This window comes from Taudactylus pleione, unplaced genomic scaffold (genome assembly GCF_031769625.1).
Source record: "Taudactylus pleione unplaced genomic scaffold, aTauple2 ptg000242l, whole genome shotgun sequence".
Classification (NCBI taxonomy): domain Eukaryota; kingdom Metazoa; phylum Chordata; class Amphibia; order Anura; family Myobatrachidae; genus Taudactylus; species Taudactylus pleione.
Genome location: NW_028284644.1, coordinates 9,222,291 through 9,236,156, shown reverse-complemented (window position 1 = coordinate 9,236,156; position 13,866 = coordinate 9,222,291). Strand labels below are relative to the sequence as shown.

At 44.6% G+C, this 13,866-nt stretch overlaps 1 protein-coding gene across 3 annotated transcripts in view; it reads left to right on the top strand.

The window, feature by feature from the left end:
- Positions 1 to 9,752: 9,752 nt before the first annotated feature.
- Positions 9,753 to 13,866, top strand: part of RBBP5 (RB binding protein 5, histone lysine methyltransferase complex subunit) — a 111,755-nt gene continuing 107,641 nt past the window's right edge. For all 3 annotated transcript variants that reach the window (XM_088479655.1, XM_088479656.1, XM_088479654.1), the window contains exon 1: positions 9,753 to 10,015. In XM_088479655.1, the coding sequence (XP_088335781.1) occupies positions 9,997 to 10,015 (19 nt within the window). In that variant the 5' untranslated portion in view covers positions 9,753 to 9,996. The remainder of the gene's footprint in view (positions 10,016 to 13,866) is intronic.

Below are 13,866 nucleotides of genomic sequence, written 5' to 3'. Positions count from 1 at the left end.
TCTGTGGAACCTACTGGTCCCTAAGTATCCTGACTATGGCCCTCATTCAGAGCCGTACGCTCTGAGCAGAGCGCACGCTCTGAATGAGGGCCGGGCTCCATTTTCATGGAGCGTCCTCCTGGACGCTCGTATAGCTGTGGGTCACCACCCACAGGCTATACGAGCGTGCATTGTGATTGCGAGCCGGAGCCTGCGGCTGAGGTTTTCAACCGCAAGCTCCGGAGTGATTTTGGCTCTAACAGAGCCAAAATCACTCCCACTGACATCACTAGTGATGTCAGTGGGCCGGCTTCTGACGGGAGGCGTTCCCTTAGGAACGCCCCCGTCAGGGAGGCACGCCCCCGGCACGCCCACCAAAGGGGGCGTGCTGTCAATCAACATTGACAGCACGCCCCCTTTGATCGGACACAACGAGCGAAGGACTTTCCTTCGCTCGTCGCGTCTGGCGCATGCGCACGACGGAGCTCCCTCCGTCGTGCGCATGCTCAGTCCATAACATCGACCCACTTGCGAGCGGACAGCCGCTCGCGAGTGGGTCTGAATCAGGCCCTATATGTCTAATTTATGGACTTCCTTATTGTGATGGGTCTATTGGCTAATTGGTGCAGTTAACTGAATATTATTCCCTCTAATTTATCTGGTTACTGTTACTTTTTATTAGGGTCTATCTCTTTGTTCTTTTGATAACTAGATATAACAACAGACTGTTCTAAAAATTTCTGGTCCCTCTTGTCAAAACCCAGTGGGTGTTGACTGCAGATCTAATGGACTTTCTTTGGATTCTTCTATATCGTAACCTAACCCACTCAATGTTAAATCTATAGGATATACTAATGGTACTCTAACTACACATTTCTAAACGGGTTAAATACATTTTCATAGACGTACAAGACAAACGACACTTTTTTGACCTAGTATGCCTCATATGGGTCATAGATAGGAGCTACAAAAAAAAATAAGCATTCAGGCACCTGCCTTTATACAACAGGACTTCAAATCACCTGACATTACAGCACGTCCTTTCTCCCAAAGCATGCAGACCTGAGAATTGCCCCAGCATGATCCAGTATACACCGCGCAATCATGCCAAGGTTAATCCTCCCTTCTGCACACTCTGAGGATGAACCACCGACAATGTTCAGACAAACAAATTCACACAGACAAAATATCTCTCATACGTCAGTCAGGCCTAACATAAAACAACAAATGACAGATTGGTTAGTACATTTCAGAAAAATAATAAAAAACAAGTGAGGGTGTCTATAAATACCCAGTGTGATCCCAGGACAGAACTACGTGTGATGAAAGGCAGAGGAATCAGAACTGAGTACAAAAATACTCACCACCCGGGATTGTTATTCTGATGTCTCTCCTCTCAGGCACGCTTGTTGTCCGTCCAGTGATCAGCTTGCTGGATATCTCGCTGGGACCTCCAGTTGTCAGACCTGTATTTAAGCTATGGCTATAAATACAATGAGCTCAGAGACCCTCATTGCTTTTGTTTGCTGCAGCATAATGCTGTGTACACAGGAGAGATCTAAAAACACGACTGTCTTGTGTAGTGTGAAATCAATCTCTGGTTTAATGGCGCCAAAGCACATACATTTATAGTTTCTGAAGGACACATCTGTTTTCGATTACATTTAGAAAAAACCACAGGGCTAGGTAAAGATTTGGAATCGCATACCTTACCATAGAATGTAAGCTCTCACGAGCAGGGCCCTCATCCTCACGTGCTTCTCCTCCCCCTACTTATAGTATAATTTACTCCTAACTCCCCACAATGGCACCTAACACCTGGTTGCTCATGTCCTGCTGCTTGTGTTTTTCAGCTGAGTTTATAACCTTGTCCTTGTCCTGCATTGTTTTGTATTACTATTAACTGTTTTTCTTGTGTGCTCATTTATGTACTGTGTAAGGCGCTGCGGAACCTTTGTGGCGCCATATAAATAAAGGATAATAATAATAATATATGTACATATGCTTTTCTGTGAATATATGACTGAGTCTGCACACGGAATTAACTCTTACCTGCCCTGTGCATTTACTTACAATGAATACGTGGCATACTTGAAAAGACTTTTAGGATACAAAATAAATTCTATACTTCCACACTTGTAAACTTAATTTGTCCTAGGGAATGTGATTGTCACCTTGCAATAGCTGGTAAGTTAGGCAATCCTCTGAAATCATTGTAGGTATGGCACTGTTAAAGGAATATCACTCCCCTGCCTGCACTCACTGTGTGAGCGGCGCAGGCAGTGTCAAGTGCAGGCCTACAGGACTGCATTTGTTTTTATCTTGTTTGATGTCTATTCCTGCATCCTTCATAGCTGCAACAATACCTCCTCCTGTGATAGGCTGAAAAGGTTTTCTGCAGGTCATTTGTGACATATCTTCTCAGAGAGGGTTGTGGCGGAGGACAGGAAAGTCTGCCCCAATGAGATAACTGTCAGAATTATTTGTGAGGTTAAAAATATTGTCCGTCCAAGAATAACAGGATTGAATGAAGTACCTTAGTAGGGTCTAAGATTCTCTGCACAGTAGTGGCACCTGATGTAAACCTGGAGGCATGGCAGTCATTTTCCCTGTAACCCTTGCTAAGACACATAATGGTTTCCTGCTTCTCTGAACAGTCCTTTGAAGATATGTTTGGAATTCTAGCCATTCCCAGATGTAAAAACAAATTAAAAACAATATTAGGTGCTGTATGTTCTTAACTATGTATATATTTAAAATTTGTAATCAGGTATTCGTCTGATTAAAGAACAATATATAGGACACTTAGTGCTGTCATCCACTCAAATCCTATAAGGATAATAGTTCTTATTCAGTTGTATTGTGTATTCCTCAATGTCGCTAAGTAATGTTCATGGAAAATATATATAAACAAAGTTTTATATTATAGCAGGGAACATGCATTAACACTTTATGTTCACTAAACACCTGCGGGTATATATAAACACTCCCTAGAGCAAGTCTAGCCTCATACAAAATGTACTGTGAAAGAGTGCATGTCAACATCAAAATTCTCCAGATCCAAGAAGGAGATGGAGGGCTCCTGGTGCAGGTGTGGGTATGAGATAAAGCAGGTACTCCTATTCTGAACAACAGTGCCTCTCGAAGATCAAGCTTTGAAGTTTTGTGCTGCACAGGCAGGTCTTGGTGTCTGGGTGCTTATGTGCATCACCACAATCTTTCATCACATCTGCAGCTGTTGGGTTGCTTAGGGAACCCACAAGCTGCCATGTGATCAGCATAATGATGTTACCCCTGAGAAGGGGCTCACCTGTATAGGTGCCTTTGAAATACATAGTTTCATGGTTCCAACTTTCTGTTAGTTTGTGAGTGGCCCTGAAGGCTGCAATGGTCTAGTGTTGCTCTTTCTCCTACTAAGGCAGGTTTGTCTCAAACACAACATGCTACTGTTGATGCTGCTCAATTTTAAGAACTACAGCAATTAACCAAGTCACAACATAAAAGAAATTTGACTCACATTTGATTGTGGCTTAAGCCAGTGGTTCCCAAACAGTGCCGTGGCACCCTGTGGTGCCTCAGAACACTTGCAGGGATGCCTCGGATTGGTGGTCCAGTACCCAAAAAAAAATATTTAGTCAGTGTGATAGTCAAAACCAGTGCTAATGAGCACAAATTAAAAATTATGTGGACAATATTTTTGGGCGCAGCCCTGTCAAACACCACATAACTGAACCTGCCATTTAAACAATTTTACCAATGGGAGGAGGCCGCAGAGGAGTATGGAATACCTAAAGTCTCCATTTGGAAAGCATATTGAATTTTGCCTAAAATATCTATGCAAGGACGGGAGAGACGGGCTTTTCCAATTTTGGGCAATAGCTGCTCTAGTGGCAATCAAAATATGACCTAAAATATATTTGTCTGGGGTGGACATCTCTGTGGGATAAATATGAAAAAAAGCTATGGTAGGGGTCTCTTGAAACTGGGTATTAAGAAATTTATATGCTATTGCAAATACTTCATACCAGAGGTTTCGGATTTTTGGACAAATCCAAAATATATGAAAGATATCTCCCTGCTCCGAACAGTTCCGCCAACAAAATTTTGACTGAGATGGCCATATATTGTGTAGCTTAGCCGGTGTAAAATACAACCTTTGTAGCAACTTGAATTGCATCTCCAAATGGTTAGAGCATTTAGAGAATCGGTGAGCCGTTAAATAAATTCCTTCCCATTGCTGGGGGGGTGAATGTAATCTTTAAATCCGTTTCCCATTGTAATTGTGCAGAAGATTTAGTAGGGGTCTTGTTTTTTATATATAAGGAATACCAAAATCTAATAGCCCCTCGAGCATTACCAGATGTCACTTTAGCTAAAATAGAGGAAGGGGGTAGAGCTAGAGAACCAGTGATTCGAAACATAGCAGAGACCCAATGATTAATACGTAAATAAGTAAAAAAATTCACTAGAGGGTAAATTATATTGTGTCTGTAAATATGAAAAGGGACACATAGAAATATTACTATTTACTTCTGCAATTGTGTTTATACCACTAGAGCACCATGTTGTACTACGCAAGTCTGGAATTAAGCGGAAAAGAGCCAAAAGAGAGAGATTACTTGTGGGTAAAATCATACATTGTGAAGTTCCTATAGTGGCATCCCACGCTTTAAGGGAGTCCAATATTGCTCCAGGTGATTCTGTTGAAATTAGCCGAAGGTGTTTAGGGGTCCAGATCATTTCTGCCAAGGGGAAGTGGGGAAACAAAGCTCTCTCCAAATCAACCCAAGGTTTTGAGTTACTAGGAAGTGCCCAATCACTGATCTGGGCCACCAAACAAGCATGGTGGTATGCCAAAAGATCCGGGACATCTAGGCCACCTTGATGTTTGTGACGTGTTAAACGGCTATAAGTAATTCGTGGAGTCTTTCTCTTCCATATATTCTTTAATATAAGTTTGTGTATTTGGGCTATATATCGCTGTGGAATCATATAAGGGATTGTGCGGAACAGATACATTAACTTGGTTAGTACCATCATCTTAAATGCTGCCAACCTGCCCAGCCAAAGACCTCAAAGCCCATCCAACCTTTTAAAAGACCAGTAACGTGTTGTAATGGGAGAAAAATTAATCTCAGCAAAATTGGAATCATTATTTGGAATATGGATACCAAGGTATATGAGGGATTCTTTCTTCCATTGATATTTATAAGTATTTTGAAGATAGGTAAGTGCCTCCGTATTGGTTGTGTTTAATTTATAGAAAGATGCACTGCTGCATCTATCTATAACTTCATGTAGGGCAGGCAGAGAGGTCTCCGGGCTGGTAACAAAGAGTAAAACGTCATCGGCAAATAAGCATAGTTTGTGCAACATGGAAGCTACCACAATCCCTGGGAAACATGACAAATCTCGGACGGAAGCAGCGAAGGGCTCAATGGCCAAGCCATACATCAAAGGCGAAAGGGGGCAACCCTGTCTTGTGCCGTTTGAAATAGCAAACGGGGAAGACAAGAAACCATTGCTCAATACTTTAGCAGTTGGATTGCTATATAAGGCCGCTACAGAGGAGAGTATTTCTCCTTTACAACCGAAAATTGTTAATGTAGAGGTAAGGAATTTTTAATGTAGTCAATCAAACGCCTTTTCAGCATCTAGGGAAAGTAAGAGAGCTTCCTGTTTCCTTTTAACTAACAGTTCAGCCAAGTAAAAAACCCTATTTGTATTATCTGAAGCCTGACGTCCCCTAACAAAACCCACTTGATCAGGATGTATGAGTTAGAGAACAAGTGGGGAGGGGCGGTTAGCAATTAATTTAGAGAAGATCTTCACATCAGAATTAAGGAGGGCAATTGGTCTATAACTCTGACATAAAGAGGGATCATTCCCTGGTTTAGGATAGTGATAATCTGGGCCTCCAACATCTTAGTTGGTAGGGGCCCTTGTCTAGTGGCCGAATTAAAAAGAGTAGGGGCAACTTCAAGTTAAAAATGTTTGTAAAAAGAGTTAGTGAATCCATCTGGGCCGACTCAGTGGCTCTTTTACTCGTATTTCTCCCACTGGGGTAAGATCGTTCATGGGAATTTAGTCCCATTTGTTCTATGTTATTTTTCAATTGGAACGTGACCAGCATAACTATACCGCATAGGATCGTGCTGTAATCGGCAATAGAAAGTGAGAACACCGGAATATCAGTTACTTAGGGATACAGGGCCTGATTCAGAGTTGGGAATAGAGAGAGAGATAGCACTTAACTGTGTACCTGGGCAAACCATGTTGCAATGCAAGGGGTGTAAATACATACATTTTTTTGCATGTAGTGTAAATACTGGCTGCTTTTGCATGTAGCTTACAAATACTGCACAGCTTTATTATTACACTGCACTTTAGATGTCAGTTTGGACACAATCCCTCCCAAATCTAAATCTCTCTGCACATTTTAAATCTGCCCCATCTGCAGTGCAACATGGTTTCACCAAGATGATCAGTTGAGAGAGAGATCTCTCTCTATTCCCAACTCTATCCCACTAGGCCCACTATCCCCTACAGTGCAATGTTACTTGTTACAATATTTAAATCAGTGGCTGATATATGTTGTTAGGGATTTAGTGCCTGATTCAGAGCCGCTCGCTATTTGCGGTCATTCGTTTTCTAAAAAGGGGTGGCTATTCAAATGAACCGTTCGCACTTTGCGGTCTGTACCCGCCTCTAAGTCTGAACGAGCGAGCAAAACATGCGGTTGTAATTTTGAAAAATACGCCCCCTGGCCGCTCGCACCATACGTCATGTCCGCTATTTATTAGAGTAATCGAGTACATCGACCAGCGTATGAACTGCTCGCTATTCTTGTGGTTGGTTTTTTCAACCACTATTTTGCGAGCAGTTCTGAGTTAAAAAAAACCAAGTGACGTGGTCAATGACGCTGCTGGATTAATTATGCACTCCCTTAAAACGCCCGTTTTGACCTTTAAGCACGCCTGCGATCGGATTTCCACTCCCCGTTTTCAAGCCCCATCCCCTGTTACCACCCACATACGCCTCATTCTGTCACTCAAATTAGCAGGCATTCGCTATTTTGCGAGCACATGAATTTCGACTGCACTGACTGGTTCGCGCATGCGTATAACGATCCGTACGCATGCGCAGTTGGGCAAACATCGCTCGGAGCGAACGAGCTGCCGCTTACGAGTGGCTCTGAATCAGGCCCTTAATCCCATTCAATTAGTATTAAGACGCGTATCCACTTGCCGATTGAAATGATAGATGAATCAGGCATGAAACTGTCAAAAACGACCAGCAATGCGCGCTCCCTCTGGTCGTTTTTGCTTGTTACAAATTTTCAATCAGTAAATGCAAACATTAGCCGCATTTGATAGTGCGGTGACCATCGGAAGTAGGCGAGGGCGCCAACGCGCGCTTCGCCAGAGGTTGCTTTTTCAAGCAGGGCAGCCTCAGGCGAAACGCGCATTGGCGTTATCACCTTCTGTCGATGGTCACCGCACTTACAAATGCGGCTAATGTTAGTATTTGCTGATTGAAAATTTGTAACAAGCAACACCGAGTTTTGGAACAGAGGGTCTGATTCAGACCCACTCGCTAGATGCGGCCGCTCGCTCCCAGCGTATGGAAATTCAGCTAAGTGACGTCAAGGCAGCCACTCGCACGGCAAGGCATAAGCACGCCCACTATGTCTTGGTGAGCGATCACTTTGTGTTTACAGACGCCCACCAGCCTGTCTTTAGCCGCCCACTAGCATACGTCATCTCCAGGAAGTATAGATAACCATCGGTACATCGGGTTCCATCAGATCTGACCGTAGCGCTTGCGGTTGACTGTACCCTACCACAAACACTGCGAGCAGTTCAGTGTATTATTCAAACAGGTGATGTGTACTATGACTCTGCCTGTTAATTATGCACCCCCCAGAAAAGGCGTGAAAACACTCTGGCACGCCTGCGTCCGCAACTCCACTCCCCCGTTACTACTGGCCTGCCCCTGTTACCACCCACAAACGGCCTCTCCTGTCACACATTCCACTGGGCTGTCTTTGCAGGGCGAGCGAGCACATTCCAATCGCTTGTACTAGTTTGCGCACGCGCACTACACGCATGCGCACATTAGCGAACATCGTCTGCTACGAGCGGCCACTTGCTAGTGAGCGGGTCTGAATCAGGCCCAGAATCCCTAGTGAATAACACCCCGGCATACTTATTTATCATCGCCGATCACTGCACAATCATATGCGGCATGAAGTTGTTTATTGTATACAGACTGAAGAGTAATACTAAATGAATGGGATTAAGGACCTCATTCAGAGTCGGTCGTTGCGGCCGCACGGTCGTACGCCACCGATGTTCGCTAAACTGCGCATGCGTAATGTTCGCAATGCGCGTGCGCAAACTAGCTGCTACGATCAGAAATTTCTCCTTGAACACAGCCAGGTCGGTAGTTTGAGTGACAGAATGAGGCATTTGTGGGTGGTAACAGGGGAAGGTGCTTGAAAACGGGGGACTGGAGATCCGAACGCAGGCGTGCCTAATTATGCGAACGGCGTTTTATGGGAGTGCATAATTAACAAAGTAGTGTCATGGCACACGTGACATGGGTGGCTTGTACACTGACCTGATCGTAGTGCTTAAGAGAGGGTATGGTCAACCTTAAGCTCTACGACCAGTTCCGATGGTCTCGATTAATCCTTATATGGCCGGAGATGACGTGTAATGCGTACGAGAAGGGGGGCGTATTTTTTGTCTTACGGCCGCATCCTCCCCTTGGTCGGCCAGCTAACGATCCGATCTTAAGGACGCAACTTGCGAGTGCATCATTTGCATATCCGGCCCCTTTTCCCTTACGACCGTGCGGCCACAACGACCGACTCTGAATGAGGTCCTAAATCCCTAACATATATCATAATGGAGAATGACCCGCTGACTCATGAAACAAGTTATGAGCAAATTCAGTACAAAGTTTGACCCCAAAACTTTTACATAACGATTTCCAAAATTACACAATGATTTGTGTATGTTTCAGCCAAACAGCTCTGGAGGTGAATGTTTAAAACTTCAGTTTGCCAGAGAGTTTGCAGGCATCTCACCCGAGATTGTCATCTCGATTCTTGGTAAATTTGCGAGCTGTATGTTTTAGGTGAAAAGTACTTTTGAGTTTGCCCGATGGTGATAAGATTCGAGTTTGCTATCTCACCCGAGTTTTACGAGTGAGAAGAAAGAAATCTCTTAACTCACCCAACTTTGCCTTTATTCAGTTTGCGAGTTGAAAATCATGCCTAAACTCTCCTGAGATTCGCATCTCGACCATTCTCAATTCTTAGTAAATTTACCCCTTGGTGTCTAAAAAACGTCTAAATTATAATTTCCCATGTAACTGAGTTTGCTCTACCATTCTTCTAGGAAACATATCAGCATGCTCTGCATCACACTCTTATTCCAGTTTAGATCATCATCTTTTCTTTTTATCTGCACATACAGGCTTGCTGTGTTTAAGAGATTTACAGGAGAAATTATAGTCAATCAGTACATTTCTTGTGTATTGGATGTGCTTTATGATTTTATAGAAGCATAGTGTTTATCTGAGTCTTGGTATATGAGATGTGTTGGCATACCCGAGCCCTGCACATTATCCACTGGAATAATGCACTTTGCATATTAATGAGCTGCAGTTCGGCTTATGCTCGTGGTTTTGCCTTATGGTTGGGTCTAGCACAGCTTACTTATGAAAGCTCAGATGTATGCGGAACCAATCTACACTGTCGGTAATGTCCTACGGACTATAATCAGCGCCGAACCCGCTAAGGTCCCCGGCTGGCTCCGTTATGCCTGTTTTGGATCTATAGCTGCCCATGTTGATGCCTGTTTGGCAGTTCCCATTTGCAGGTGGCTGTGTTCTACAGCCCTCCCGCTCCTCACTGTAACTGGCCGTAACGGCGCCCGGCGCAGGAGACGTCGGCCCCGGAACCGGGGCACGGGTGAAGAAAGGCCTGGTTAGGCCAAAACCGGAGCCATGAACCTTGAGCTGCTCGGTAAGCAGGAGGTGCGAGGGAAGGAGCGGGATGTATGAAAGAGGGAACTGCCAGCCCTCCTGTGTGCGGCCGTACTCTTCGGCAGCGGTGGCGGTATCCCTGTGTGTGCCGTCAGCGCTGCACTAGGCACGGAGCAGATAAATCCATGATGTGCACTGTGCCTGGCAGTCTCTCCTGCTGCTGTCTCATACAATTGGAAAGGGGTGGACGCTGGAATATTCATCTAGTAAAGCTTAGTGCACACTGTACAATTTATACTTCTGATGCGATGATCTCACAATTTGTTCTTGCGAGGAAAACATCCCAATATTCCAGCGTACACAATGTACAGTTGTTTCTTTTCTGTCCCTGTGTACACACTGCACAGAAAGGTGCCTACACACTAGGCGATATTATGCACAATTTAGCCGATTTTGATGCATTGCATACTTTTTAAGTCTAGTGTGTAGGCACCTTTACATATGCACGGCCAGAACTATCTGAAGACCTGCCGGCAGATCGGTCGTCAGCGCTTACACTCTGCAAAATGTTTACAATACGTCAACCAGATTTCTTACACCTTTGAGCATCCTAGAGGATGTGATCATGCAATGACACCAATTTATCTGAATCTAAATGAAGATTGTACATGTGTACACATTATACAGTCCATCTGTTGGATCATAAAATTTTCACATTATCTGACAGACAATGGAACAGCGTCTACACTGCTTAAAATGTTCTTTAAGCTGGGAAAACGCTATACAAAGTTCTCTTGAGATGTGATGTGATGTAACTCGTGGTTTTTTTCTTTGCAAGGAAGCATCCCATATCGTGCATACACATTGTACACAGTTTTACCTTTCAATCCTCACTATTCCTGTCCTAATGATAGGAAGGACTAGAGACTTTGATATGTACACTCTCAAATATTGGAAGATATGTCAGCAAGTCGGTCGTCAATAAAAACATACACTGTTCTTGGTCCTCTCCTATTCTCCCTCTATACTTCCTCTCTAGGTGAACTCATCAGCTCTTTTGACCTCCATTATCATCTCTATGCTGATGATACTCAAATCTACCTTTCCTCCCCTGATCTCTCCCCCTCTCTTCTGACTCGTATCTCCAACTGTCTCTCTACTGTCTCTTCCTGGATGTCCCAGCGGTTTCTTAAACTTAATATGTCTAAGACAGAGCTGATCATCTTCCCACCCTCCCACATCACCTCACTTCCCACTATTTCTTTATCATTTGATGGAATAACTATCTCATCTAGTCCCAAGGTGCGCTGTCTTGGAGTTATCCTGGACTCATCCCTCTCCTTCAAACCACATATCCAGAACCTTTCACAGTCCTGTCGTTTCCATCTCAAAAATATTTCTAAGATCAGACCCTATCTCACCCAGGATGCTACTAAAACCCTCATACACTCACTGGTCATCTCCAGATTGGACTATTGTAACCTCCTCCTATCTGGCCTCCCCAAATCCCATCTCTCTCCTCTCCAGTCTATCCTTAATGCTGCTGCACGGCTTATCTTCCTCTCCAAGCGCTCTACATCTGCCTCCCCTCTCCTACAAGCTCTCCACTGGCTCCCCTTCCCTTTTAGAACCCAATTTAAGGTTCTCACGCTCACTCACAAAGCCCTCACCCAATCTTCTCCCATATACATCTCTGATCTCATCTCCCTTCACGCTCCTCTCCGCCCTCTTCGCTCAACTAATGCACGCCGCCTTTCATGCCAGCTGATTACTTCCTCCCACTCCCGCCTCCAAGATTTTGCCCGCACTGCTCCCCACCTCTGGAACTCTCTCACACTCCCCATCAGACTCTCCACCTGTTTGCAATCCTTCAAACGGGCTCTCAAGACCAACTACTTCATCAAAGCCTTCCAGCTATCATTCTAACTCCTTGCTACATGCTCCTTCGTCCCAATCTGTGTCAACCCAGTTTGTCTTCCCCCACCTTTTTAGAATGTAAGCTCTCACGAGCAGGGCCATCTACCCTCTTGTGCTTCTCCTTACTATAGTGTCATTTACTTCTTACTCACCACTAGGGCACCTAACACTTGGTTGCTTATGCTCTGTTGCTTATCTGGGTGATATGGTCGCTAATGTAGCAATATATATTGTCACTTGTATACAATTTTTGTTTTTGTAATTTGTAAGGCGCTGCGGACCACTTGTGGCGCCATATAAATAAATGATAATAATAATAATAAAATGTGCATGCTTGAAGATCCAGTTATGCAATGAGACAGATTTATTTGTGATAAATGGAGATTGTGCATACACATTATACTGTTCTCTGGGCCTGATTCAGACCCGGTCGCAAGCGCTGTGCGTTCGCAACCGGGTTGATGGCGGGCCAGTGCGCGCACGCGAGTGCAAAAAGTGCTCGCTCACTACAAAAGAGGCTGCTGTCTATGTTGATCGACAGCTCGACCCCTTTTGTAGGCGTGGCCGGGGGGTGGCTTCACAAACGGAGGCGTTCCCAAGCGAACGCCTGCCGTTTGTGGGCGGCCTCACTGACATCACCAGTGATGTCAGTGAGAGAGCTTCCGGCTCTGTTATAGCCGAAAGCTCTCTGGGGCTTGCGGCCACGAGAACCTACCACAAGGGTCTCGTCGCAAGCCCGATGGTCGCGATGGTCTTGACCATAGCGACCATCATCATGGCCGCTTGCATAAGCTGTGGGTGGTTACCCACAGCTATGCGAGCGGCCAAGAGGCCGCAACTTATAAACCAAGCGCCCGCCCTGATTCAGAGCGAGCGCTCGCTTTTTGCGAGCGCCTCTAAATCAGGCCCTCTGCCCGATCATAAAATGCTCAGCTGATCTGCCAGATAATTGTATAGTGTGTACCCAGCTTTACTTGTGCTGCCCCGGCAGTGTGCACTGATTGCTCATGTATACAGCACATGATGTCTTCCAGTGCTGTGTAATATACAGGACATAACAGAGGTGAATAACATTCCACCACTATGTTGCCTGTTCTCTGGGGCTGAGGTTATCGTGCTGGGAGAAAAAGGTTTTTCTAATAGCACAAACAAAGAAATGTGCTATGTTTGGTGCAACTGTGAGTGTTTGAGGACACATCTGTATGGCCAAACAGCCCTTCTCGGCGTGCCAGGTCCCGTCTGACTCTGCTTGCGCCAAGCTTTTTTTTATTTGTACCTGAAAATGTGACTACAGGTTCAGTCTCACACAGATATACATGTGCTACATATGAGATTGGTCACGTGAAGTGGTTTGTCACATTCGTTTGTGATTAAGATGCATTTTCAGGCAATACGCTGAAAATATGCCTGGTGCAAGCCCAGTTTCACTTGCACCAGGCTTCTCGCACCTCATGGCGTCATAAGGCCTGATGTATGAAGATACAACTGTATGTCAGAGTGGGTCCACTTACTGCTTTCCCACCTCTTTCGCTTGGATCCAATCCCATTAGGCTAGTGCCTGTAACATGTGAGAGGAGCTTCAGTGGTCACTAGTGACATAGGATTAATTCCAATTCTACCAAAGCTGCAGTGGAATGTAATGGTGCGTACATAGGGTACGACTTTTATGAGCGTTTTGAACGATATCGTTATTGTTCATATCGTTCACTTTTTTGCAGTCACCAACCTGACAACGACCAACAATGCGCGTTCCCGCTTGAACGATAACGATATATATGGTCTTTCATGCATGCAGGCCAACTTGGACGATTTTGTAAAGATTTGCCTGTAAAAAGATAGCTTCACTGAAATATCTATCATAGATATCTATCAGTATGTACAACCAAAATCGTTTGACCTGCACTACAGAAAGTTGGAGAGAAATCTATCAACGATATCTGTGGTTGTTCAATGTGTATGCAGCATAATGGTGGC